General features: G+C 40.7%; 1 protein-coding gene across 1 annotated transcript in view; it reads left to right on the top strand.

Moving 5' to 3' along the window:
• LOC134872611 (neurexin-2-like) overlaps positions 1-27,796 on the top strand; it is a 116,864-nt gene that overhangs the window by 31,268 nt on the left and 57,800 nt on the right. The window contains exons 6-13 of the mRNA XM_063895991.1: positions 4,734-5,035; positions 10,153-10,314; positions 15,665-16,094; positions 16,793-17,176; positions 18,003-18,206; positions 20,987-21,013; positions 27,009-27,128; positions 27,216-27,597. Of these exons, the coding sequence (XP_063752061.1) occupies positions 4,734-5,035; positions 10,153-10,314; positions 15,665-16,094; positions 16,793-17,176; positions 18,003-18,206; positions 20,987-21,013; positions 27,009-27,128; positions 27,216-27,597 (2,011 nt within the window). The remainder of the gene's footprint in view (positions 1-4,733; positions 5,036-10,152; positions 10,315-15,664; positions 16,095-16,792; positions 17,177-18,002; positions 18,207-20,986; positions 21,014-27,008; positions 27,129-27,215; positions 27,598-27,796) is intronic.

Raw genomic sequence — 27,796 nt, 5'->3', positions numbered from 1 at the left:
CATCCGATTCTGATTTCTTTCTCCCGAACAGATATCTAAAGATACTTCTATAAGTACCCTGCAGATTTAAGTAGCTTTTATGTCGTCTTTGAATGACATTGTTCCCACTCCTATTGATCACAAATGAAGTGAAGATGAGAAGAGAGTGAGGCCGTACCCTGGGTGTTCTCATATACATGTAGAGCTGATAACGCTAATATTGACGTCTTTTATAGATGAAAAAGGCTTAGGAGAATACTTCACAGTGTGATTACATCCGTTTTTTAACCCCACTATAGATGGTGCAGCTTCAGGCTATACTTGACTGTGACATTATAGATTAATGTCTGGATTCTTCGGTTCCCCGCTTTCAGACAAAGTTTTTCATGTACAGAAGCAGTAATCAGTCTTTACAAGGCCAAAAGATAATGTTCAATTTAAGATACTGCTTTAATTGACAAGTATGCGGAGAGAATAATTGTAGTTGGAATTACTTCAGGCTGGTACTGCCTCAACAGTGATCGGCCATATGAGAGTAACAATGCTGTATGAAATATTTAGTCAGTCATATAGAAAGTGAGTCCCAAAGGCCAAACACAGTGTGATCTGTCGTGAAATCAGAGCCAAAATGTAATTGCTCCATTTCATGCATCAATAAGAAGGAGAAGTTGGTAATTGATTGTTGAGCAGACATTCTTAGAAATAAGCCTGCAAGGCGAAGCACATGAACGATTAGTTACAATGTGAAGTGCATCTGACTTTATGGGATATACATGAGGCATTACATTTTTATTCAGCCATTTAATCCTTTGACAGACATTTATTATTAACTTCGACAATGTCATAGCTTCAGCCTGGGGGGTTAACTCAAGGGAGAAGTTTGATTTCATTGAATTACTTTGGACACAAATAATTAAAAATAAAACACGCCGCAGATGTCCAGAGAAGGAATAAAGAGCTTCTCTCAGACTTGTGAGAGTGGTTCAGCCCCAGATGGCTTTTTCTAGTGTGTACACACAGATGTACTGTAAATAGTTGGGTTCAGGCACAGGTGTAGCTCAATGAACACCTAGAGTGCTTATGCACATCCCTGCCTGCAGATCAATAGTGAACTGCTGCCCCTCTATCCCCATGCTCACACCGTCTGACTTATGTTTGGGTGCAAACAGCAGTCAACTTTCGCCTCCGCCCCTAAGCAGGAGATGAAGTCAGCAACCGCCATCTGCGCCCCGGGCTATTAGACCACTTTGAAATTAATCATCTGCAAAGCTTCATGTTAATGAGCAATCCACATGTTGACATTTTCATGTGGTGCGGCCACTGCAGCAGGGTGTAATTGCTGCGGAGAGTGGAACAGGTGGGCTAATAGGAAGAAGGAGCAGATACTTTCTTCCCACCTGACGGCAAGACCCTCTTCCTCTACAGTGTTTGATGTGAATCTTACTGTGACAGTTAGCAGCTAATGTGTAGCTCAGGGCTGTATCTTTAAAGATGATCCTTTATGTACACGGGCATGGGGGCATAGCAGGCTGCTATTAGCTATTTTAATGTTAACGTGTCACCCAGGATGTTGTAGCTCCCTTCATATTTTCTAGCTGTGCACTTCATCGGATTGGCCGTGAGCAGCGCCCCGAGGACTCAGCAGTATTCATTTCCTGAATTTAAGGAGGGGGATGCAAGTAAGTAGGAGATTGGATGATGTATAGTAACAGGGAGACAGTGAGCGAGGGAGGGCTGAGAAGAGAAGCAGGATACACATGATATTGTTAGCATATTCTGCTGAGCCTTATTTTTCTGTCCTTTCAGGCATGCATTTGCAGTGAGAGATGTTTTGGCCCAGATGTCTTATAGCAGCCAAGGTAGCAGGTTGATGGCTCTGCCCCCGCTCAGATGCAGTATGCATAAAGTGACTAGACTGCATCTCTTAGCTGCTGTACTGACTGCAGCCAGGGTCTCTGATGGCATTTCCTCTGAGCTCCAGCCAAAGTCTATCTGGTGTCAGAGCAAACACAGCGAGTATTGCTTTTTTTTCTCCAAGCTGGTAAACATTGTTGCTGCAGACAATGAACCTCCTCTTAGGTAAGAAGGAAAAGCAGAGATATGGCCTGTTGCCTTTTTCGAACCACCCACACACTTCCACACGTCTGCTAGTGACGTGTTCATTGTAGAAAACCGGGAATTACAGGAAGACGACTGCACAGGATGTGATGCACTACTCTAGTTATATAGACTGTAAGAGAAAATAACCTTCTGTAGATATTAGATTCACTGCCTGAGGTGTTATTAACTGCATATGTACAGTAAGCACTTTGCTCAAGTAGGCCGCAATACTTCTGGTGTCCCATTATAATTTTGTTCTCGAGCACCAGAAGTTGACTTCAGTTCCGCTGTACTGACTGTGCACCTGCAATTAGGTTTTCCCCTACAACATCAGTCAAATGAAGAACTCTTAGGCACAACAACAATAGCTTAGCAAGTTGCTGTCTGCTCGGTAGATGAGTAAGTGCACTGCTGAAACAATAGAGACTAATGGGACCAATGATCCTGTTGGCTTAAATTGGTCCCGGAGTTCAGAAGCCGATATTTACTGTACAAACAAACATAGGCTTATGGGACAGCTTATCCTTTTAGTTTGAAACAGCTTGTTCAATAGCTTTATCTTTATCTAACAAACAAGCAAAAGGCTTTAAGCAACCTATTCAAGAGTCCAAGAATTGGTCACACACTAGTTACCGCATGTGTTTCAATGTAAATAAAGTGTTTTACCATGGAGTTTGTAATCAATTAACAGTGCTTGTCAGACTATATGAACTCTGTTGGGCGAATTCACATGCAGAGAGTGATGGAGGTGCTGCGACACAGGCAGTATGAGAAAAAGGAAGCAATTTTGAACATTAAAGCATGGAGACAGGTCACGGTAGAGGTAAAACATACAAATATGCTCCTGAAAATGAGCTTAACAGGCCCCTTCAGCAGAATTGACTGCGTCTTCGATGAGTTGGTGGTAACTGGAGTGCATAATAATGTATAATAGGTGTAAGTTTAGCTCATTTATTATGGGCTTCAATGACCGTTGTGTCATGAATGTTGAATGAATAACGCTAGCCTACAGTACATGCCATTTTTGAAGATGCGTGAATAAAAATAAGATAATTATAGAACACATTTGATATATGATTACGTATTTATTCGCTCTTCCTTCTTTTCCCTAAATTATTGGCGTACATTTTTCCTTTCCCTCTTTTGTTTCATCTCTTCCTTCTGGAGGTATGGATAGAAGTGGCACTCTCTACAACGCTAGTTAGCCCCATAGATAATTGAAGCCAAAAAAAAGGCCAACAAAACTCTTTCCAGAGTCGTGTTTAACATAAGGGCAACATCTCTTGTGACTCGGACTTGCAGAGAGTGTGTAAAAGTGATGCGAAATCCATGGTGCGGTAAAATCATTCCATGTGAATTTGCCTGACCAGTGTGTTTCAGCATTCAGTATACAATCCAGCTGAGCCACATCCCACAGGACTAGTCTGCGAACAATATTTTACAACAAGCTGTATGACCTTTGGCCCCCGTGGTGCCAAGTTCAGTTTTTAAGAGTTTGCTGCTGTCTCCACTCAAGTGGTTGCATGACTCAAGACTTACAACGAGCTTTAAAATAGTTTCATTTCCACCAAATTCATATTGTAGTTTATAGTGTACATGTGTTTTAAACTGAGTGTGTGTCTGTCTGTCTGTCTGTCTGTCTGTCTGTCTGTCTTTCGATAGTAAGATTGGTTTTGTGTTATCTTTAATGGTTTTTGACACCAAGGGCACATTTACAAGAAACTATTAAAGATGATCAACATCTACCTTCTGCTCTGGGTTAACCACGAAACTGCTTTTATTTGAGCTGCCAGGGAAACGATTAGAGGCATCATGTTTTTCTGTACATTCAACAGCCTCACTGGAAATCATTGGAAACCGCGCTGGTGAATTAGAGGTTTAGTCAAGACCGACACATTTATATGGTTCATGGGTCAATCATCTTTCTTTAAATGTCACTGTTGAATAAAGGATAAGGCTGGAAATGTTCTGTACTTTTTCTTATTGTCAACAAATCTTATTGAAAAGGTGTTTTTTCATTTTAAAGTGCACAATTTTGAAAAAGGACCAATCATTTCTTTAAATAATTTAAGCAAACAGATCTCAAATAGCAGCAAATTGTGACTCTGTTGGGCTGAAGATGTGATGTGCTGGTGAGGATTTACAGCACTAACACACTGTATGTAGGATCAACTCACAGTCAAGAGTTGCTTCCATTTGCATTTTTATTAAAATAACCTTTTGTAACACTCTGGCTGGCTGTTCTTTACAGGAATATGCAGCACAGGAATATGAGGCATTGGCTGCACAGACTGCAGGGCCAATTTATTCTCAGCTTTTCATGACGTTTGTTAACGATAGAAAAAATGCAGAATATCACTTGACTTATCCTTTGATGTGCAAACACACACAATATTGTGATCTTCCATTGGCAGTACATTCGATCATCAGAATGTACAGTGATTTTTTGCATATGTGAATAGCTCCACAAATACCTACATCGTCTGTTCAAATTAGTTTTGGTGATAGTAAAATAATAAATGGGTCTTTTACGATCATTGATTTAAGTTTTGATTGCTCATCAAAGCCTTAAACTTTCTCAACATTAAAGTAGTTATTAAACTTAATCCTGAGGACCTAAACAATTATCTAAGATGTTTCTCCTCCCCTCTCAGGGCAGGAGGAGTCTGTGGCCACCTTCAAAGGCAATGAGTTCTTCAGCTACAACCTGTCCCTGACTCCCATCCAGAGCAGTTTGGACGAGATCACGCTGTCCTTCCGCACCCTGCAGAGGAACGGCCTGCTGCTCCACACAGGGAGGTCCGCGGACTATGTCAACCTGTCCCTGAGGAACGGGGCTCTGTGGCTGGTCATCAACCTGGGCTCTGGTGCGTTCGAGGCCCTGGTGGAACCCGCCAAAGGAAAGTTCAACGACAACGTCTGGCATGATGTTCGAGTGACACGCAACCTCCGCCAGGTGTGTACTGTTTATGTCTTACTGTCAAATCTGGATGATAATGATGCTTTAAAAATGACTTTTGGGGGAAATTTCCTACGCTCTGCTTCTACTTACTGCTGAAAGATTATTATGGAGCTTTTGCTCAATGATGCCAAAAATCAACCACGTTCCAGCTTGAATGAATACACTTGTCTTTAACCTTCATCAGGTGTTTATGAGTTCCAGGTATTACCAGGGTCCTGGAATAGGGTTGGGTACTATAGTCCACTAACAACGCAAACACTAACAAAACTGTGTTGGCTTCTATTGAATTATTAATGTTATGTCTGCTCTGCTGAATTCCCTATCTCCCATTTTTTCTTCATGTTCTGATATTACAAGCACATATTAGGTCATTGCCCTCTTCTTCATGAAATAGATTGCTTTGGCGGAAATCACTGTGTCCTTTTTTAATCAGACACAGGTTCTTTCATGCAGTCTTCAAAAGACTGCTGTAAAGTCTTTTTGCCTTTTTTGAAATAAAGACTCAAGCCATGCAGCAATATCAATCACATTTATGTGTCTTGCAGCATTGGTGACAGTTCTGCAGTTGGGTCTTTTTTATACCTTTTTACAGGACAATAATTGTCTCACAGATGATCAGATCTTGACAAGCCACCCTTACACAAAAAGACCATAAAAACAGGGAAAATTCAACTGTCTGAGCGGTCAGGGGGAAGAAAGAGCAGAGCTTTTATTTAATGAGTACAGTCATTGCGTGTGTCTGAAATTCTACTGCTGTACCTACTGTACCGTACTCCGGCCAAGTACAACTCAGCCCTGAGGTTTTGTATTCATTACCGTCCACCAGACAAAGAACAGTGCTCAATTCCCAAACTAATTTACAGACTTCCAGGATGTGTCTGTACAAAATTAAAAGTTACCCTGCTAGCTCTGCTTCGACTGCATAAAGACGGCAGTATATTAACTCTACTTATCAATTAACAGTTAACAAATATGGAAAAGAAAAGGGTTGTTTGAATGAACCCATAAAAAAAGTATTTTTCTGGCATCTTGAGGCCAGCTGAAACAAGTTGTGAACACAAACCATTGGCTTATTATCACGTGTTAGGATGGCTGGGAGAGCTTGTTGGCAAACAGTTGCTTATTTACACATTCAATTAGAGAGAATCATTCATCAGCCAGAATGAAGAGTCTTGTTTCTGTCCAACAATTGTAGTCCCAACATTAACTGTCCTCCAATCGTTTGCTTAAAAATTCTGTTTTTCATACATTATCGTTTGTAAAATCTGCAAAAAAAGGAGAATCTATGCCTTATGTTACGTTAATATTAGGATTATCGAGATAAGCAGTTAACTTTCTTAACAGATTCTGCGGAAGGAAAGTGCGCAACAAGCTGGCGTAATTAAAACAGACAGTCAAACCATATTTAGTGGAAAACAGTGTCGAAGACAATGTGATGTCATGGCATGGATTTGTCTTTCATGCGTTCATTTGAGTAAAAGGTACAGCCTCCTTTTTCACTCCAGAGAGATATGATGTTTATGTCTGCCTCTATTTATTTCATCTCTACATCAGAGCGGAAGCTTCAATGAAGTCACATGCTTCATGTTTGTCATGATTAATTAGCTAAGTCTGTTTCATCGTTGCTATCTGTGTCAGTCGGCCGTTTGGTGCTGAGCCGGTAGTTCACACTGCAGGTTTTTAGAGCTGTTTTGTTGAAACAACATATGGTCTCTATAATATTACTTCTCTGGAAAAGTCATAAATTGGCACATACTGGGCCATGTGACCATAAGTGGAGGCACAGAATTTATGACAGCTCAAGCAGAGCTCCTTTCAGCGAAGTTGCAATTCAATATTCCTACCTGTGTGCTGTAAGTGCATTTAAAAAATAGAACATCCCAGGGGATCGTTTCTATTAGAATATTGAAACCTTAGGAGGATTGAGCTTTTGACAGTCCAACCCAATTTTGTGCCAAACAAGTAATCTCCAGTTACGTGAACCACAGTTAAACCAAATATGTCTCCCTACAATGAGCTTTGTCAGGCACAATGCATTTATATGTTTCATTTCTTAGCTTCAGTAGGACCTATTTTCTATCTAACTCTGTCATCATCACCAATATATTCTGTACCTCTCACATTGAGATGAATATAAAGTTGCATCCTCTTCCACATCTATTTCCTTACCCAGGCTTCCAGAGGAGCAATCCAGTGCTTACAACGTCACTTATGCTTTCAGCCATGGATTTGATCCCTGTGTAAATTGCTTTCCCTTCAGATAAGTTACCCCACTGACATGTAGATAGGGGAACTGTAACTCCCAAGATAGGACTGCTGGAAACATTTTATTAGATCCGGTGGAGCTTTTCAAGCTAGAATTTCTCCTATTACCCTTCCCTATATTCCCGTCCATCTGTCTTTTCTTGTACTGTTTGGGGCAAACTGACTTGTACACCCAACCCTTATTCATCATGCATTCATTATGTATGGGCACATACTGTACACACACACACTGTACTCTACATGCAAACAATTCTAAATACTACTCACTTATTACTGCACCTGTAAAATGCAGGAGAAAATGATGATGAAAGGTTGTCTAGCAGCCAGGACCTGAATATTATCCTGCTGTGTGCTTCCTCTTAATGCTATTTCAACTTTTTTCAACAATTACCATCACCTCTGAAATGGCAGTAAATAGATATGGATAGGGTTTAAAATCATCATAAGGAACTGGTCATGCTTTTTCAGATGTTGCAGAGTGAAAGAGAAAGAATCATCAATCAGTTTCCAGGAATAAAAGCACTTTTCTGAAGTTCCATGCATTATCATCAACCCTCCATCAGGCCCTGCCATTGTCCATCTTCCAAGCCAAAGATAGTGAGGGCTTCAGCACTGGATAGACCGAAAATCAATACCTGCCAGCAGCAGTGAATAGTGAGGCAGGACCTTGCTTTAGAGACCAGACACCTGAACATACCCTGTCAGGTCCTCCTCTTGCTTTTATTCTCTCTATACCACGATTTCACACAAAAATAACCTCACATTTCACAAAGATAAGATGACCTGAGATCAATCTTGAACACATTTATCATCTTGTTTGTGCTAGCAATTTGACCTCAATGAGGCCGAATCAATTAGCAATTCCACATTAAAATATCTAAAAATGACTAGAGCTATGTATATATTTTGTTGAGTCTCGTACTTGTACAGACTCGTGGTCTGTTTCATTTAGTGGCATATATTAGTTGGGTATTCCCTTTGCTTCAGCAGTGTGGTTCTCTGCCAGAAGCTGTCATAAATTGACTTTCTATCCAGTTGTAATGAGGCCCTATCATGCCATTTGCAGTTGTCCCTTTCCTGTAGTGTGTTATATAGGTTTGTGTGCATGTCAATGGTATGCAAAGGCTAAATTCCCAAAGTCCCCCATAGCTTAAAATACGTCCATTTGACTCCTTTGTTTACTTCCGTACACTCGCACTTATATTGTCTAGCACTCCAACACATTGTACGTGATAGGGCAACACTATAACTGAGCCAACCAGCTAACCAGTCAGAGCAGACTGGGTTCTGGTTTCAGGCAGAGGGTGAAAAGAGGTGCTGCAGCACAGACAGTCTGAGAACAATAAAGAGCTTTTTGAACATTAGAGTAAGTGAACATGTCACAGTAGAGGCACAAGATACAGATAGACCCAGAAAAAACAGCATTATAGGTCCCCTTTAAGTCACAATTCAAGGATACTCTTTTTAGAACATGATGACGAAAGATTTAAGTCATAGGATGTATGGATATTAAGAACATCATTAGAGAAACACAGATTTTTAATATTAAGCTTGATTCTGCGATTTCTGGATTATTAATCGGCTGGTTCGTTCATACGGGAGAAGAGGATACCTCTGTCGTTAATTTGTCTCCCAGTTAAAACCTCCCGAACAATGAAGGACTCCTCACTGACACAAGCTGAATGCACTGACTCTAAACTCCAATGATCCCATTGTACTTCCCGACTCCACAGAACTCGGTCTTTGTTATTGTTTTGATTGAGAGACCCAAGTGGCGAAGAATGACACATGGTGCTTTTAAGTCCATGTCTGATGGATCCGGTGGTGGTGGTGGTGGTAGCCTAGTTTTTATTCATGCTTCAGAAATGTAGCTCAGAAAGTGTCTCTTTTATCTTCATTTTTTCATCTTTAAATAGAAATCATCCCGTTATTATCCGTGGGACCAAGTGCTCCCTTCAAATGTATTATTTCACCTGCTTGAATTTGTTCTATTACATTTCACAAAGAGGTATAATATAAGTCAATTGTGTAGTGAAGGTGCAGAGGAAGTTTATTTGACATCTTCCCTCTCCCTTTCATTTAAATTGACGTCTAATATTTTATAAACTTACTGATTTGGACAAAGGATTTTCTGTATGACACATTACCACACAAGCTATATTTATAAAGTGATTGTCATAAAACAATAGAACAATTCATTTCACTTTATGATCCTTCATGTCGCTTGCCTCTTTAGACATCTTATTCAGAGTCAATTTAACACAGGGGGTAACTCTTAACTAATTAGCCTTTTTACAGTTGTTTATCCTGAATTGTGTTTTTTTTTTCTATCAAAAAACATTATTGTGTTTTCACTCATCGCGCCGCACTTGGAGCTGGTACATTAAAGCAGGAATGCGTGTTAACTGTAGGCTTATTGTCATGGCAACAAGCACTTAAATTCTTCTCCTATAGCCTTTTTTTCAGTCATTCATATCGTTTGTGTACCGACGAAACTGATATGGGATTGATCTGGATTCCACTGCTGCCATCACACACGGTGCAATCTTAACATCTGTAATCTCAAATATCCAGAGTGCGACGTAGCAATTATGTCTGCAGTGGAAGGTATATATATGGTATATTGACTCCACTGCAATATATCATAAACAGAGATTAGTTGAGATGAATGAACCATGAGAAGCTGTTCTTGTAATTGCCTTCAAGATCCGACATTAAGGCGAGCTCAACTAGATTTAAGAAATGAGGCGTTAAAAAATGAGACAGTTCTATTTGCAAGACTTGAAATCTCTCCATGTCTTGTCATTTATTTTACTCATACACTCTTCCTGCTGTGGCTCCTCTAGGTGACAATCCTGGTGGATGGGATTCTCACCACTACAGGCTACACCCAGGAGGACTACACCATGCTGGGCTCTGATGATCTCTTCTACATTGGGGGCAGTCTGAACACGGCCGACCTGCCAGGCTCCCCGGTCAGCAACAACTTCCTGGGCTGTCTGAAAGACGTGAGTACAGCTTGACCTCGGTCCCATCAGAGGACTGGAAACACAATCCGACCCTCCTTAGATAGCACTACCCGTTCCTATAAGCAGAGCATGTATAGAAAATCACCCCTCGCATTTGTATCGATTCTCCTCCTGTAGGGTGTTTGAAGGAGAAAAGCTGCATATGCATTTACAGACTCCTGCGGGAATCCCTTTGAGAACGCAGCCCTAATATACATAAGAAACAGATGCATCTCCTCATGTTCGTTCCTGAAAAGCACTGAAGTCTGAACTACTTTCCACATTGTTATAGCTTTTTAAACTCCAGCCCGTACCTGTCACGTTGATTGTCTTGAGCAAAGCAAGCCTCATGTACTCTGCATCAGAATTAATATAGACAAAGCAGTGAATAATGGATTAATGCCCAATTTCGGTCTGTGCTTACAAATATTTAATGAAGAGAGCTATCTCATAAAAAGCTAAAGACGAGCAGCAAAAGTGAGAGAAATGCTTTTACTTACCAAGGGCAGATTAGGAGAAGAAATGTCTAAAACAGAATTGAATTATTAAATAGTGAAGTGCAAAGTAGCATCAGTGTCGTAGTGGCAGATTGCTGTGTATATATTTCCTTGGGGTCAATACCAAGCTTAAACAAATTAGTTTTCTTCTTGCCTAGACATTATTGTCAAAGGATATAAGAGCTTTTATCCCATAAGTGTGCATAAACTATTATTAGGCTTTGCTCTTGATCCCCATTAAGTCCAGCTGTATGGGATTCAGCAGGGAGTACAATGCACCAAGGACAGAGCAAACGTATCACTTAGAGGATACACAAACTGCGCAAGGCAAATAGAGAACCAAAATCTGACTAAGCTCGTCCCAGCAGCAGCACGTTGGAGAGAAAGTATACAGACAGCAGCTTCTTTAGAGTATGTGTGAGGATGAGACATTGGCAGATTACAAAAACTGTCAGGGCCTTGTGATATGCACACATCGATGGAGACTGTGCCAGACTTTCATGCTCTGTCGACATCTTTTTCTGATTGTCTTACTGTAATCCAACCGAGTTCTTGCCACTTAGCATCCACTCACAGAATCGGAAAACTAAAATCAAGGTAATTTGTGTGACGACGTTCAGTGATGACTCATAATCGGAGATTTTACCGACACGTCTTTTTAGCTTCGCACAGCTTAAGGTATGGCACTGTCATCCTTCTGTTGACTTTTGTTCTCATTGAAATATGTTTGCATCTTTCCGATGGATGCCGTTAAAGTTGTCCTAAAGGATGAATCCTACAGACTTTGACCTCTGGAGTTACCCTACCAACATGGTTCTATTTGTGTTTTTGAGTTGTAATGTCTCTGCAACGATTGGATGGATTGACATCATGCTACAGCTAATAAAGGTCCCTGTGGATGCATTTTTTAGATTTGAATTATTCCATCACTGCTGCTAATTACAACATGCTAACTAGCTAAAATGCTAAACTAAGACGCAAGTATTCCCTTCTGCTAAACATCAGCAGGTTAGCATTGTGAGTAGGGCCTGAAACGATTCCTTAAAATACTTGAGTAAGTTGGAAACTGGGGGCAGGAAACTAGAATGAATTCAGATGTTGGAAGATGATGTTTTCACGGCAATGTAAAATATATAATGGAGAGGAAGTTATGCCCTGTTTAACTTCCTAAAACTAGCTCTAAGCAGCTTTAAGACGTCAATTATAACTACTAACACCAAAGAACTGAAATATAAATACATTTATATCCGAGTGATGTAATATTATGCGTACAACCATTATGGAGGACAATAGAAAAAGCAAAAGGATAACAATTAGATGTTTTGTTTGTTGGAGAATTATTTCCCAGGCAGTTTAGGGGTTTAAAAGATTAGTTATAGAGCCTTGAAACACAAATGTGACATCACATTTAAATACAACAATTGTTTGCTATGTATAATTTTCTCAAGAGGAAACCAATTAGTTGTTCTTTTTTGTGCATTAATATTTATTATTACTTAAAGCATGTTCTTTTATATGCAAGGCTTATTTTAGGCTTTATTTATTTACTACTCATGTCGTAGTCCACGGTTGTATTTAATGTAGTTTTAATAAAGTACATGACATCAACATTTCAAGCACTCAACGTTCGCATTTTAAATGGAGCGTCTACAGAACTGCAGTGTGAATTCACTGATATGAAAATTAGATGTTATTTATGGACAGGTTATTGTCCCAGCACCCTGCCAATGCTGCAACCCCCGCTCTGTGGGTGGTGCGGCTGGTTGTGGCGTTCATACATACTACTGCTGTGCGTAGTCACACAAATGCACTGTAGGCATGCAGGCAGGCTATGACAGGGATAAAGAGTCATGAAGATGTGGTGACAAACCAGCAAAGTCCCAGTATTTAGGGCGCGCCATGGCAGAGCTGATCAAATGGGATCAGCTCTGCCTGGAGATGCAGGAGGCAGGTTCAAAGCCAGGTCAGTCAAAGCCGGAGCTGTGAGTGTAAGTAAGCAACAATGCTTGCTGTGAATGGAGGAACATACATATTCATCTTAATCCATGTGGACTAAAATATTTATTGTATAAGCAGTGCCTCTATTTGGGGGATACCTGTCTTATTTTATTGAACGTACAGAGTTTGGGCCATGAGTTATCTCTCAAGATGTCTCTTGATAATAAATGTGAGTGCTGCTGAGATAAGGCCAGCAGGTGGAGGAAGAAATAATGACCACTTTCAGACGAGTGTCGGGAATACAACAACTAGCGACCGGGAGAGATGAATTTGTCTTTGAAGTCATCCCGCTTATTGGTCTGTGGTGTGTTTGCCCACAGGATATCCCACCCTGTATCATTAGGGTCCCTCACTTTAATGCTTCAAAGATTGCGCCCAATTTGGTTATGAAGAATGTCCTCACACGGCTGTTAGCAGCGGAGAAGGTCTTCATTCACTGACTGCTTTTATTCTTTAACTCTGGAGCATAAAAGACACAAGGGCTTTTTGTCAATCGGCAGCAGAAGGGCTTTATTCTTGTGTTTCCGGATACACTGTAATCCTTGTCACATACAACAGGCGTCTGATTTGGTGAAATAGGATTCCACTTCCTGTATTGTCCTTTGGTTTATGTAATAGCCCTGCAGAGGTCACACTGTGCTTTTTCACAGCCATCCATGCCTTTCTGTTAGCTCCTATTTGTAATTATTGTGCTTTATATAGGAAGCAATATGCAACACATTTCCTCATATTTTTTTTCCACGATTTCTTATATTTTTATTCGTACCCATCGATATCTGTGACCACCCAATGATTTCTTATCACAGTAAGCTCAGGGTCAGTTTTATGTAGTAAATGTCTTTTAAAAGATTGTGTATCTCTCTCTGTTTCCTGTTATTGATTTAAATGTTCAAATCCATTGCTAGACATTCTTCAGAGACAGAGGGAGGTCTGTCGTATATTGGCTTCAGCCGATCAGATTTCTGTGATTTACCAACGTCTTCTCTTAGAGAGCGCTCCTCCGACACACACTGAGAAATAACATCTAGTTTCTACATTGTTCCAGTTGTGTGTCGCAGAAAGAAAACCTATGTTTTAAATCAGATTGAAGAAAAATGCATGAATTGAATCTAGATCATCAGTAATAATAAGGATTATTGCATTTGTGTTAAATAGTATGACACAATTCTAATAGTCTATTGATCCCAATAATTACTAAAGAAATCATTGGGAGATAAGAGTGTGTGACCTACATACTGCTTTTGAATGCTATTGGATTTTCCTGTAATGCAAGTATTGATGTTCTGGAAAATCTAAGTTTATTTATTAAACAATACCTGAATTTCAATTCTGCTGAAGTTCTTATTTTTATTTTTTGGTGGCATCTGCTCAGTTTCTTGGGGCCTGTGTGTCTGCACACGGCACGGCACCTGCCTTTATTTAAGGATTAGGGTGTGTTACCTATGCTAATTATAAACAATCAGCCACACAAATCAGATTTCATCATTCAGAACACGTAGCTCAGAGCTGATTTGGATGGGGTAGAACATTTGATGCAAATGGGGTTGATTATTTTCCGTGAATTAGAGAAAATATAAGAGAATGATTCTGGATGTCGCCCATTGTCTGTGTTCAACAACACAGCTCCCGCTTTGTGTAAGTGACTTGATTGACTGTCTTTCCGTCTAAAAAATGGCCTGTTACGCTCATTTCTCGATGGTCAGTTTCACCATCTGATTTCACTGCTTAATTAGTCGCAGTGAGGCAGTGTGAAGTGTGATATTGGCTCAAATTGCCTCTCAGATCTGCTGTTAGTCCCCAGTGCAGCGTGGCGTGTCACCTCAGGCTAGTGACTGGCCACAGAGTGATGTGGCAGATAACAGAGGGCTCGGGGTGACTTACAACTGATACAAAATGAGACAAGGATTGTTGTCCCCTGCTGTGCATATTGATGAACCAAGAATGGAAACAGCAAACAACACAAAGCCGCATCGAGGAGCGGCCATTCTGTTCCAGCACACAGGGTGTATTTTATGTAGTGAAGGTAAATGTCTTTCAAAAGGTTTGTTTATTTCTCTCTGTTTAGTCAACACATTCCTCAAAGACACAGTCAGGTCTGCTGGGCTGCAGATATAATCAGATTTCTTACCACAGTTCAGCTGTATCTGCAGCATGAGTTCAGCAGAGAAAATGAACACTCCAGTTCATGCCATTACATTGTCTAAATGTACCTTTTTAAATACTGGATTGTGTGTTTTTGCTTTTTGAGGATAGAGTCCACCTCTCTCCCACTCACCATCTCTGCTCGGACTTGATCTGTCTCACTTTACTTCGTACAAACACACCTAATTGTTTGATGCTGTGTGCTGGGTCTCTTATTCCTCCTCTCCGAATTCGAGATTATTTTACTGTCGGAACACATTTTTTTGTCTTTAGTGAGTCAGCTAAATGTCTAACATGTAAATGTTTGCATTTGCATCTAAATCTAAATGCCAAGAGCATTTCAGCTCTTGCTGCCTTCTTGTTTTTCTTTGCCTACCTGTAAAGCATTCAATAATACACGCTTCCTATATCTGCCTCTGCACATAACAACAATCTCATAGAGACAGACAGGGCTGTTGTTGTTCTTTAACAGATTAAGCGCCTCTACGTCTGTTTAATTAAAGGTGCCAGTTTACAGAACTCCAGGAAATGAAATAATCACAGCACCTCTGACTTCAGGGATGATTCACCGCATTTCTAATACCGCGTGTCCTTGTGAAAGCCGCTGTGTCATATAGAATCTTATATTAATGATGAGAAATATAAAACCTTTGCACTGTATTTATCGGCGGCGTCAGCTGTCATCTCACCACGATATCTCTCTCATTTATTAGGTGGTCTACAAGAATAATGAGTTTAGACTGGAGCTGTCACGACTGGCTGAACAGCGAGACCCAAAGATCAGTATCCATGGCGACCTGATATTCAGCTGCGAGGACGTGGAAGCCCTGGAGCCGGTCACCTTCGACACTCCCTCTGCCTACTTGACATTGCCCAGGTGGAACACAAAGAAGACGGGCGCCATATCTTTTGACTTCCGCACCACAGAGCCCATGGGCCTGCTGCTGTTCAGCCATGGCAGTCTGCAGGGCCCGCAGCCCGACATGAAGCCCCGCGCCGACTTCTTCGCCATCGAGCTGCTGGATGGGTTTCTCTACCTGGTCATGGATATGGGCTCTGGTAGCATCAAGATGAAGGCCAATAACAAGAGGCTCGATGATGGCGAGTGGTGCCATGTGGACTTCCAGAGGAGAGGTCGCAATGGTGAGAGAATTGTGTGTGTTTGCGGAGGCAGGGGAAGCCTTCTGTCTGCTTCTGTTATAGTGTGTCTACAGTTTTAGCTCTGGAGCAGAAAATGTTCCAAGCTGTGAAACCGCCATATGTCAGCATGGAGTCAGTCACATCGGCCCGCTCTGGCTTTCCCTTCACTGCAGTGAAACATACATGCATATTAGATTTTAATTACAATGATATTTCCAGGTGCTATAATCTGTGTGTGACATTTGGAAATCTGTGTTAACCTATTTCACAAGTGGCCAATTATACAGACATCCACCTCAAAAGTGGCCTTATTAGTACAATCCAAATGTCTACCTTATTAGTAAGAGCCCAAACACACACTGTTCCTCCTCATATTCCTTCCTACACATTTCTATGAATACATTTCCTTCCCTCTCAAGCAGGGTATTATGACAATGCCATTTATAATTCTTCACTTTTTCAGGGCAAGTTTTATTTTTTGGCTGCTGCTCTTCCTCATAAAATCAACTCCCAAGGACTGCCAGTGCAATCTTAATTCACACTCTTTGAGGCAAGCAGTGTCTAATGCCTACTTCCCCAATATCACAGTTTGTTCTCACTTCTCACGAGACACAGCCCACACACACACACACACACCTGTCTTTCCTCTCTGAGACAAAAACCTTCTGTAAGTACAAATTGACTCACTTCCTGCCCTACAGGCTTCATCTCCGTGAACAGCCAGAGCATCCCCTTTGCTGCTAATGAAGGCAGCGAGATCCTCGACCTTGACGGTGACATGTACCTTGGGGGGTTACCTGAGGATCGGCAAGCCCTCATGCTGCCCCCCGAGGTGTGGACTGTCTCCCTCAGCCTGGGCTATGTGGGCTGTGTGAGGGACCTCTTCATTGACGGACAGAGCCGTAACCTGTGGAGGCTGGCAGAGGTTCAGAGCGCCTCAGGTGTCAGCAGCTTCTGCACCAGAGAGACCCACATCAGGTGTGCCAGAGACACATGTGCCAACGGTGGACACTGCAGGGAAGGCTGGAACCGACACATTTGTGAATGCAACGGTACTGGCTTCCTGGGTCCCGGCTGTGAGAAGGGTAAGAGACATAAGCCGGCGTAGGAGAAGAGTAAGTGATTTCAAAATGATGCTGAAAAGCTTTTAACACACTTTGGCCTGTATTTTATTTATTGATGTAGCTGTGTAGTGGCTGGAAAGTGCCTGCATGAAAACATCAAAAATGTGGCTGAAAGAAATAATAATTTACAAGCCTTAATGCTCAGGCATCCAAAACAATAATAATTCAATTTGCAGTTTCAGAATCATCATCTGCATGCTTAATAATGTCATTACAATTCAAGAGTACAACAGAAGAGAGCTCCACGTTTACCAAGGATAGGAGGTGACAATAAAAGGACAAAATATGTTTTTATTTAGGTCATAGTTAATTATTCTACAGTTGTTCAGTTGTACGGTGATTCATTAATGAATTGTCGGTATGAAAAGCTTCTCTGAGCTATGAGCGTTTCATTAGAAATGCAGCGCTGCTTCTGCAGTGATACGGCCTGAATCACTCTGCATTTACCATGCAGATGGTTTCCTCGCAGAGGGGCCAAATTACGCAGATCCATTGGCAGCTAATAGAATGAGGGATATATGAAAATCCCCCTTGTATTGCTTTATGATGGGTATGAATCCTTCAGAAATGTGATTGCTGCCGTAATCTCCCCACTGTCTTTGCAAGTTCCAGGCTTTTTCTGCCATCTGGTGAGACTGATGGAAACTGCAATCTAAAATGATATCATGCTATACTTCAGATAAGATCAAATTCAGCTTCGTTCTATGAATGCCACTTTTTCATTTAGCTTTCTGAATTCCTCTGAGGTTCCGTGTCTGCTAACGCCTCCTCATCCTGTAATCCATAGAGGCCACGATGGTGAGCTATGACGGCAGCATGTATCTGAAGGTGGTGCTGCCAAGGACACTACACACAGAGGCAGAGGATGTGTCGCTGCGCTTCATGTCCCAGAGGGCCTTTGGCCTGCTGGTGGCCACCACCTCTCAGCAGTCAGCGGACACACTGCGTCTGGAGCTGGACGGAGGCAGAGTGAAACTCACTGTGAACCTGGGTAATGCTGCTGCGACAAATGCGAGCGGATAAATCCAGTTGACCTTTTCAAATGTGTCAACAAGCTATCATGAAATTAGTTTTGTGTCAACTCTCTCATATCCATCTTCATACACAACCACTACAGTTGCTTAAATAGATAAGCAATTCCCTCGACCGTTTTTCACTAGGATTAATTTTTTGTTTCGACTTCAAGCGATAAAAAACAATGTGACATTAAAAAGTAAAAAACAAATGTTAATCTGGACATCAGGAAAGTGGATTTAATTTAGATATATTTTGGAAATGGACAATAACTTTTATCAGTCATAAAGTAAACGGGTTGATTAACTGAACGTGTCCTTTTTCCTCAGTTGGATTTTAAAAGGATTTTTTTAAATAGATAGTTTGACCTTTTAGAATGTTGGATGAGAAGGTCTATACCACTCTCAGATCTGCCCAAAAAGTACAGGCAAGCAGAGGGCTGGCTTAGCTAACACACAATCTGCAAACTAGGGAATACATGAAGCATGGCTCTGTCAGGGCGTTCAATTACAGCAGAGCAACTGAAGTGTAAAAACCCCAATTCGTTGTATCAGACAAGTATTTTCATTTTGTAGCCTGGCAATATCTCAGAACCAGAAAATATTCTAATACATAATGACACTAAAAGTGTAAAATGGTTATATTTGCACTGTTTAGCTGCTGGCTGTGGTGTTTGATCTTCTCATCAAACTGAAAACATTTTGAAGAAGAATCTTTTTCACACAAAAAGATATGAACAAAAAACATCAAGGGGTTTAATGCGTTTTTAAGCAACTGTGTGTATGAAATGTCTTTCTCTCTCTCTATCTCTATATCTCTTTCTGTCTCTCTCTCTCAGTTCATCCAGTGGTCAGGTCCCATCTGACCGTCCCGGCTCTTTCAGCCCTTCAATGGCTTTGTCTGCAGTTCAAGGAGAAGGCAGTCAGAGATCAGATCTATCATTACGTTCAGATATTACCACTCACATCGCTTAAGCTGTAGATGTGACCATTGGAGTTCCCTCCTCTCACATTTACTGCCCTGTCCAGTTTAGAGTCGCTTCACTGAGCACATGGTGCCGGTGATGGACACACACTACACACACACACACACACACACACCTGCAGCAGAAAATCACTCTGGTCTCTGGCTGTCTGTATCCACTGCTCTGTGATGGTTGACAGCTTGAGAGCACTCCTCAGCCACATGGCTTACACCGATATATTCACATACAGCGGGATAAATTGGTTCCATTATACAGAACATGCAAATGATGAGTGGGTGAATCCATTTTGAGGCTAACACTGTGAATATTGCAGATGGATTTAGAAAGTATTAGCTGTTGTAGACATGGGGAGATGTTAGCAAAGCATCACATTAGTGCTGCTGTCATTATTTTTTCATGGGGTAAGGTTCACTGTGGCTGCAGGTTGTGCAAATCGCCCTTTTCCTCTGTATTAAACCTGGAAAATATATAACCGTCTGGCCTGCAGGAACAAGCAAGCGTGGAGGATCACGGTTTGGGATTTTAAGTAGAGGTGCATTGGTGCACTTCAGACTATCAAGTATGATACCTTCAAGACAAGAATTACACATTTAAAACCTTTTTAGTGCTGTTCAGTGAAATAATCAATCCCATTCACCTATCGTATTTGTTACCTTGAATTCACTTTATTAAAATGACCTCTAGGATAATATGCCTAACTCTACAACCAAAATGAAATGCCTCAGGCAATCACGATTCTAATGTTTATTGACAACAAAGGGGTTTCTGAGCAGTCCCCCTAAGGTTTAACATAACAAAATGGTAATTTTTATACAATTTTCTGAAGCTCTTAATGTAATATTTAGGTATTTTTGGATAACTTTTTTCACATTTTCTATTAAACTCTTTAAAATCTTGCAACAATTCTGTCTTCAGCTTTCAAATGATGTACACCCCTGCTATGTGGCATATCCTGTTGACCTGTTATCTACCCCTAAAGATCCTCTGACCCCCCCACCCCCACAAGAAGAAGAAAAATGGGTCTATGGTAGAAAAGAGCAGAGTAGAAGAGGTTAATGTATGCATCACTTACTGTACGAATGCATGTATTGTGTCCTTAACATAAATAATAAAGAGGCTACACATACATCTGAATAAAAAATGAATGGAAGGACTGAGGAAACTACATTTAGTGCAAAATAATGCATTGTCCCAGTAGTTGCTCTAATTTAAGAATTGTTCATTAATCACCCTAATCTGCTGAAGATGCTTCATTCAGCTTTCAGTGTTAGGACATAAGAAATGGAGCACAGGTTCCATTTTGGTTATCTGCTTCAAACAATTTTCCTCACAGCGGTGCGTGTTTGCTGTATTGCCCCAGAGCACGCATCAGTGACACTATCAGTCTCGGTATCTGGAACAGTCAGATTCATTTGCAGGCGCCTAAATGTAAGCAGCCGTATCCGAGCCGATACTGACGCTAAAAATAAACACCAATGCACCTCCACTTTATGCTCAATGAAACTCTTATTGATCCCAATGTTGATCTGCGCTATTGTGCTTCCAGCTGTGCCAGACACATGCTCAGGTTTACTTTACTGTTTCTTTTCTAATGTTATGTACACTACAGGGAGGAAAGTGGCGGTTTAGACTCTCGAGGCTGTCCCCGGATGGTGGGCTCTGAAAAGCACTGAAGTGTCTGCAGAATGTACCTTGAAGGATGTGAAATATTCTCCTCTTTTGTGCTGTTCTTTTTTCTTTTAACCTCACCATCTCACTCTCTCTCTCACCAGATTGTATCAGGATAGACTGTAATCTCAGTAAGTGTCTCCTATGATTATTTACTGTACCATGATTTAGAGAACATGCAGTGTGGTGTAATCATATGCCTCTCGCTCTATTCCCTGGCGACACAGAACATAATTCATTTCTTCTGCCCCACAATCCCCGGTGTTTACTGTTGCTGTTATGCTACTCACAAGCATCATTACAAAGATAAGAACGAGAATGAATTCTACATTTGAGTAACAGTTTGAGTGACACATGTTCTCATTAGTACAATGTCATAATCTTGTAATCAAATGTAGCAAGATTTGACGCTGCCTTTTGTGCCGCAAATGACTCATTCATTTGCTTGTGACTAATTCGCTCGCATAGCTGATAATCTGGGTACAGTTCAAGTGCATTCAGCAATTATCTGTAGTGAGAAAAGCAGCACTCAAATGCAATGTTGCTACTGGGTAAACACTCAGCAAAGGCAGAGCTTAGAGTCGTTTAAAGGTTAGCCTGATATCTGATTAGTAGATGAGACTGTCGGCTATCAGCAAGTCTTGTTGTTGCTTAAATGTTAAAAGATGTTAAGTAGTTTATTTTATTTAATATTGGCGTCACAGTAGTATAATTCATGCACAAGGATCAGATGCACGGTATGCTGTGTTTGTATCGTCACACTCATTTATGGAGCTGTTCCTAGGAGGTTTTCTTACCAAACATTTAAATAGAGAGTGTACGTTTGTTGCAGCCTTCCCATTTTAGTAGATTACTTTGTGTTCCTAGGGTTGTAATAATGCCAAATACTGTATAAGACCTTAGACCAGGGGTGTCCAAACTGTTTTCACTGAGGCCCGCATACAGAAAACATCCAAAGGGCTGGTGAGGGTGAGGTACATTGCCTCATAAATTGAGTTATAAGTTAGCAAAATCAATCAAATGTAGGTAAATGATTCATGATATTTGAATATGCTTTAAACATTAGCCTCATATTGATATAATAAGGGGAAATAGGAAAGGTTTATTTCAAGATTACTGTGTAAATAAGTTATTGGGCTTTTTTTTATCAAGTAAGATTTGTTCGAACATTTCAAAATCAATTTTAATTGACTGAATTTATTTGAAAAGTGGGCTTATTAACTCATGAATACTGTGCAATATATGTTGACATGTTTATTTAGCAAGTACAATTGGAATAAAGCGCACGTTTCATTAGACTTTTTGAATTTGCTAAGGGCCGATTCAAAATGGACAACGTGCTGCAGTTTGGACACCCCTGCCTCAGACCAATGCCAACGGTCAAATTCATTTCCAACTATAACCGTGTGTTTGCTCTCTTTTTTGGAAATGGTAAAGGTTAGTTTAAAAGGCAACCAGATGAACTTCTACAAATGAAATCCACAAGGAACGTTTATCATTAGCATAACATAACTATCTTTATTTTTTTAAATATCGCAGTGATAATCAATACCGGTATATCCAAAGACCTGTATATTCAAAATAAATCACTGATGTCGGTTTTAATAAACATGAAAACTCATTAAGTATTTAAGTCCACCTTGTTATCATGCATCAAAACACAGTAGGTATTATACTCTATTATACCACAAATGTAATTGGCTTCTAGGGCCATATTTGCTATAGATGCAGGGGGGACAAGCTGGATAAATGTTCTGTACAGTGTCTTTTAATATCAAACATAGCTGAGCGACCTGTCAGCAAATCATCAAACACGTTATCATGATCCAGGCTGCATTTAAATAGGCAAACATTCATCCATTGGCTCGATGGCAGATGAATGCCAGAGACCAATTTTCCTGGTATTCTATGTGTGAAATAGAGTGGCACTTTAAGGTTGTACCGCAGAAATGTTTGAATTCATGATGTAGATTGTCGCCCTCACCTGATACTGAGAGACAGGCAATTTAAATTCAGTTTCAGATTGCAGCAGTGGGAGAAAGTGATAAAAGCTGTCTGGCAGTGAAGAGGTAAACGAGTCTCTGATAAAGATCATCAAATAGAGAGGAAGCTATTGAATGCTTCTAAAAATTATCACTATAATCGAGCGCCGACTGAAAGCTTGTTTCCGACCCTCATGTATGAATAATTCCCAGACTCCGTAAAATAAAGGGTTTAACTGTTATTGTTCAATTTCGCAATGATTTGCATCCTATTAGTCATCATATTGTTTCTATGCTCCCCGGAGATGAAAGGAATAAAATGCAACAACTTGTTGTGCGCTATAAAGCATGTTTTAGCATTTAAGCACGTACAATAGGCAAATCAATAACCGACAGTCTGGTCTGTAATTTTGTTTAATGTTAACCTATTGATCTGAGATGCTGATATAATGGCGAAAAGGGGACAGGTTTACGGTTTACCAAACATGTGTTAGCCTAGGAAACAGTCCATTATATTGAATGTGTTCCTGTGGTTGAGGTAAGTAGTGTGTGTGTGTGTGTGTGGGTGTGGGTGTTACATGGGTGTGTTGTTTGATAGAAGCAGGGAGAGTGCATGTACCGTCTCTGTAAAGCACTTTGATTTTATTTGGTTCATTTCTGTTTGATTTGATCATGTTGAATACAAAATAACATTCACCTAGAAATGGAAAATAATAACAGAATATGCACGGCCAAAACCCTAAACCCTAAAAACACTCAAATAAAAAATAATCTTTTCAAAAGTGAAGCTTGTTCGATTTCAGGGTTAAAATAAAGACAATGTCCTGTAAAACACTTTTTAAATAATGGTACATATTTCATACAATTATTTGAATTCATACAATCTGTAGAAATAAAAGAGTAGAATAAGATAGAAGAAATGCGGAACATCGATTGCTTGTTTGACAAAATAATGTACTGTATGTGTCCTTTATTGCCTCAGATATCTGCCAAAGTTATTGCCCTCTCTACCAGCAGATGGCATTGTACCATCATGCACTGTGCACAGAAAATATGAGCTGTTATTATGTGCAAAAAAAAAATGTAATTCCTGATAAATTCTGCTTTATGTTCATCAGTGATCCCTGAAGATCTCCATCATGCAGATGTGATAATGGACGGCTTTTTAATGGATCGTTAGGGTGATGATAGCAAATTCAGCCAATTATCCCAAATTATCTTCCAAAATAATAAATACAATTGTTGTTTAGAGAGCGCTCTCAGTAGGGAGCATGGCAGTTTGCACCGTAGACTCATTGTGAATTTTAAACGTCCTTGTTTTGATCACCTTTAAGGACTCTGATTGCTCAGGTGAGGAAAATGGCCGGTGTAGTTTATCTCTAAAGGAGTCAAAGAGACCACCCTGCTGCTGGGAGGCTTTCAGTGGGAGGGTAATACATTTAAGAACAAATCTTTCTGCAATGCTCTTCATTAATACAAGACAGTTTTAAAATGAGGCATTTGTCCTACAAAATTACCAAATTACCATAACATGCTTTGATTAACTCGAACATCCAGCCTTCAAAGTCTGGGCTCACTCGTAATGCTGACCTGTATAGCTGCACCATGCCTTTTGAAGTGATTCTTGTTTGAAAATATGAATGCCATTCAATTTTAACTGAGGATCAAACTGGACCAAATAGACCTCTTACAAGTGTGGCTTGCTCTCGAGCCACTGGAAGCTGAGCCTGTGAAGCAAAGCCACTTTGAAAGGAGGCCACATTTCAAAGGATTTACAGTCAGATGTCAGTGTGAATACATACGACATTACACCATTTTAATGCCCACTGCAGTGCTGGAAGTAGATCACCATCGCTGATGCAGTTTTGAGTGCTGCCTTTTTATTAATTCTTAATTCCTAAAAAGACACCCCTGCCTTAGACTTATAGAAAATGTAAAACAATTACCGTGTGTACGCTGCGTTATGCTACCATCTTTGAGCTGGGGTCCAGAGGGTTCTCTTGATCACACGTCGCAGAAACCTGTAGGGGGCGTCGCTATTGGCTGCAAAAATTAGTCCGATTTCATAGAAGTCTATGAGAAAATGATTAATCTACTTCATGCAATTACTTTTATAGGCACGATGTTCATATGGTAAACACGAGTCACATTTTAATTTAAAAAATGTAGGGTACACTCTAGGACGTGGATTGTGATTGACAGGTTGGTTTATATATCTAACAATCAGCTTGTATTTTAAGCCTAGTTACCACTGCAAAGGTTTGGGTAGCTACTGTGGTTATTCAACCATGCAAAGAGAGGGGCTGATCCCTGTAGCGTGTCCTCTAAATAATAAAGTCCCCCTCCCCTCTCAAAAACAGTTTATCTAGCCCAAAAACATTCAAACACCTCCAACACCAATGCAGTCTTGTTGATACGGCTGAAAAATCCCAAGGACAAGAAATAAATCCAAAGTCACTCCACTAAGAATATAATCCAACCCATGCGAAAACACTGAAAAAAGAAGAACAGTATCCTCAAAGAAGGGACTCGCCTGGCACCGGAAAAAAATAGTTATATTCACGCTGGGCTTGTGCTGTGAGTCCTTGCTGTTCCAACTGTATATTATTTAGGGTGTATGATCAGGTAGGGATAGTTTGTTGTGACAATTTGATCACAGTGTCCCCTTCAATATAACTTGAGGCAATTGTTCAGTATTTGTGCAGCTCCCTCTAAAATCACAATCACATTGACAACTTTTTTCTACATGTGTAGAAACATAAGTACACCTCAAGATATGCAAACAGACTTTCAGGCGCTGACATTAGATATCAGGGAAGCTGCCCTCAGAGAAGCACAGACAAGATACATATTTATCCAGCATTCCACTATCTCTGTTTTCATTACAGCAAATGTCATGCCCACAAGATAAACCTTTCTGTTTTTGTGTTGGAGATGACTTCAGCGAGTAGTTTGTTTCTCATTATGGGAGGAAATCAGTCAGACATAGAGTGAGCAGGATTTGATGCGATTGATCCGTCTGGTGTACGCAGTCGATATTCGGCAGGTGGATGGCGATTTCATGCTGTGTGCTGTACAGACACTTGATATGCAGCCCTGGACAAAGTCTCCAGTCGCAGTTTTATTTCCCTGAGGATGAAACAGAGCGGTGTTCGGAAAGCAGTTGATGTTTTTCCATTTATTGCCCTCTGTATGTCCCCTGTAATTCTCCTACACCATGAGCTCAATTAGACAGACAAACCCCTAAAGGCGCAGTCAGCTTAGGCATGGCCAATTAGTTTCCCAAGCGATGTCAGAACTCCTTTGAACTGCCGTGTCGGCCTGTTGCATAGGCACTGATTCGGGATGACGGTGCTGCAGTGGCAAGCGTGTGCACTGTGACCTATTTTGAAACCAACGAAAAAAGGCAGAGGATAGTGCAGGAATATTGAAACTTAAAGCTGCATGTTTACACAAAGCCCCTCGGTAATATCGGAGTAGACCTTAATCAAATCACTTGCTATTCAGTACAGAAATAACCAGGGATGAGAGGGGTTCGTTTAAAAGTTACCTGTCATAAACATGTTATCAGCAACCTAATCTGAGTGTCAAAAAATAAAAGTAATGTACACTGGATACCTTCAGTTACTTTTGGATTACCTCAATAAAAAATGCAGTGCAATGCAAATCATACAAAATACATTTCAATAAGATCTTTTTTAATAAGTATATTATGTGAAACAACAGGAAACAGTCAAATTATCTCCTTTAAATGAAAGACAATATGCTCTTTCTAGTTTTCTAGCATTGTAATCCTGCTAGTAATCCCTGTTTTTTTATGTACATTAATCTGATTAACAGTTTTTTAAAGTAAAGAATACAGTTCAATGTAATCCCATCACATTTAATCTGTTGCTCCCCAAGCCTGAAAATAACCCTTACAGAAAAAGAGCTACTTCTGCATTTTCTTTGACGTATTCCTCCTTAAAATGTGTTTGGAATAAATGCACTGTAACGGATGCCGGTGATTGTTGATGTCTTTGTGTGTTTGTTGTTCTGGGAGTGAATGAAAGTATCGACCCTGTGAAGTGAGCTTCATGTTTTAAAGGATGTATACTGAGCGGATGTGGTATGATTGTCACTTTACTCACTTTACTCCTCTTAGGCAAGGGTCCAGAAGTACTCTTGGTAGGCGAGAAGCTGAATGACAATGAGTGGCATACCGTGAAGGTGGTGCGGCGTGGGAAGAATCTGCAGCTCTCTGTCGACAATGTGACAGTGGAAGGTGTGTAGCAGGATTATAGGAGCTGTGCTTACTGGGCTGCAGATATTGAAAGGTGGTTGAAATCTGAGCTTCTTTTTTGTCACGTAGGCCACATGCAAGGCGCCCACACCCGCCTGGAATTCAACAACATAGAGACGGGGATCATGACCGAGCGGCGTTTCATCTCTGTGATGCCTTCCAACTTTATTGGCCATCTCCAAGCTCTCTCCTTCAACGGGATGCTCTATCTGGACCAGTGCAAGAACGGAGACATCTCCTACTGCGAGCTGAATGCTCGATTCGGCTTGAGGCACATTGTGGCCAATCCTGTGACTTTCACAGCGCAAGCCAGCTACCTGGCCTTCTCCACCTTGCAGGCCTACGCCTCCATGCACCTCTTCTTTCAGTTCAAGACCACCAGTCCTGACGGGCTGATACTTTACAACTCTGGAGATGGGAGTGACTTCATCGTGGTGGAGCTGGTCAAAGGGTAAGGAACGTTTGTTTGGACTCACCTGTAAGATGACTAGAAGGGGCTTTTACTATTACTAAAACTGTGTCTAACTAAATTGGCAGCTGGTTAAAACTGAGTGTCCCCACAGAATCATGCAAAAGCAAGCCCTTAAATGTTGTGTTCACCAGAGTGCTCAGCATTTTTGGGGGAAATTATTATTAAAAAAAACTGAAGT

The sequence above is a fragment of the Eleginops maclovinus genome, chromosome 11 (genome assembly GCF_036324505.1).
Source record: "Eleginops maclovinus isolate JMC-PN-2008 ecotype Puerto Natales chromosome 11, JC_Emac_rtc_rv5, whole genome shotgun sequence".
In the NCBI taxonomy this organism is placed as follows: Eukaryota; Metazoa; Chordata; class Actinopteri; order Perciformes; family Eleginopidae; genus Eleginops; species Eleginops maclovinus.
Note: the sequence above shows the minus strand (reverse complement) of the source record. Positions and strands in the feature narration are given on the sequence as shown.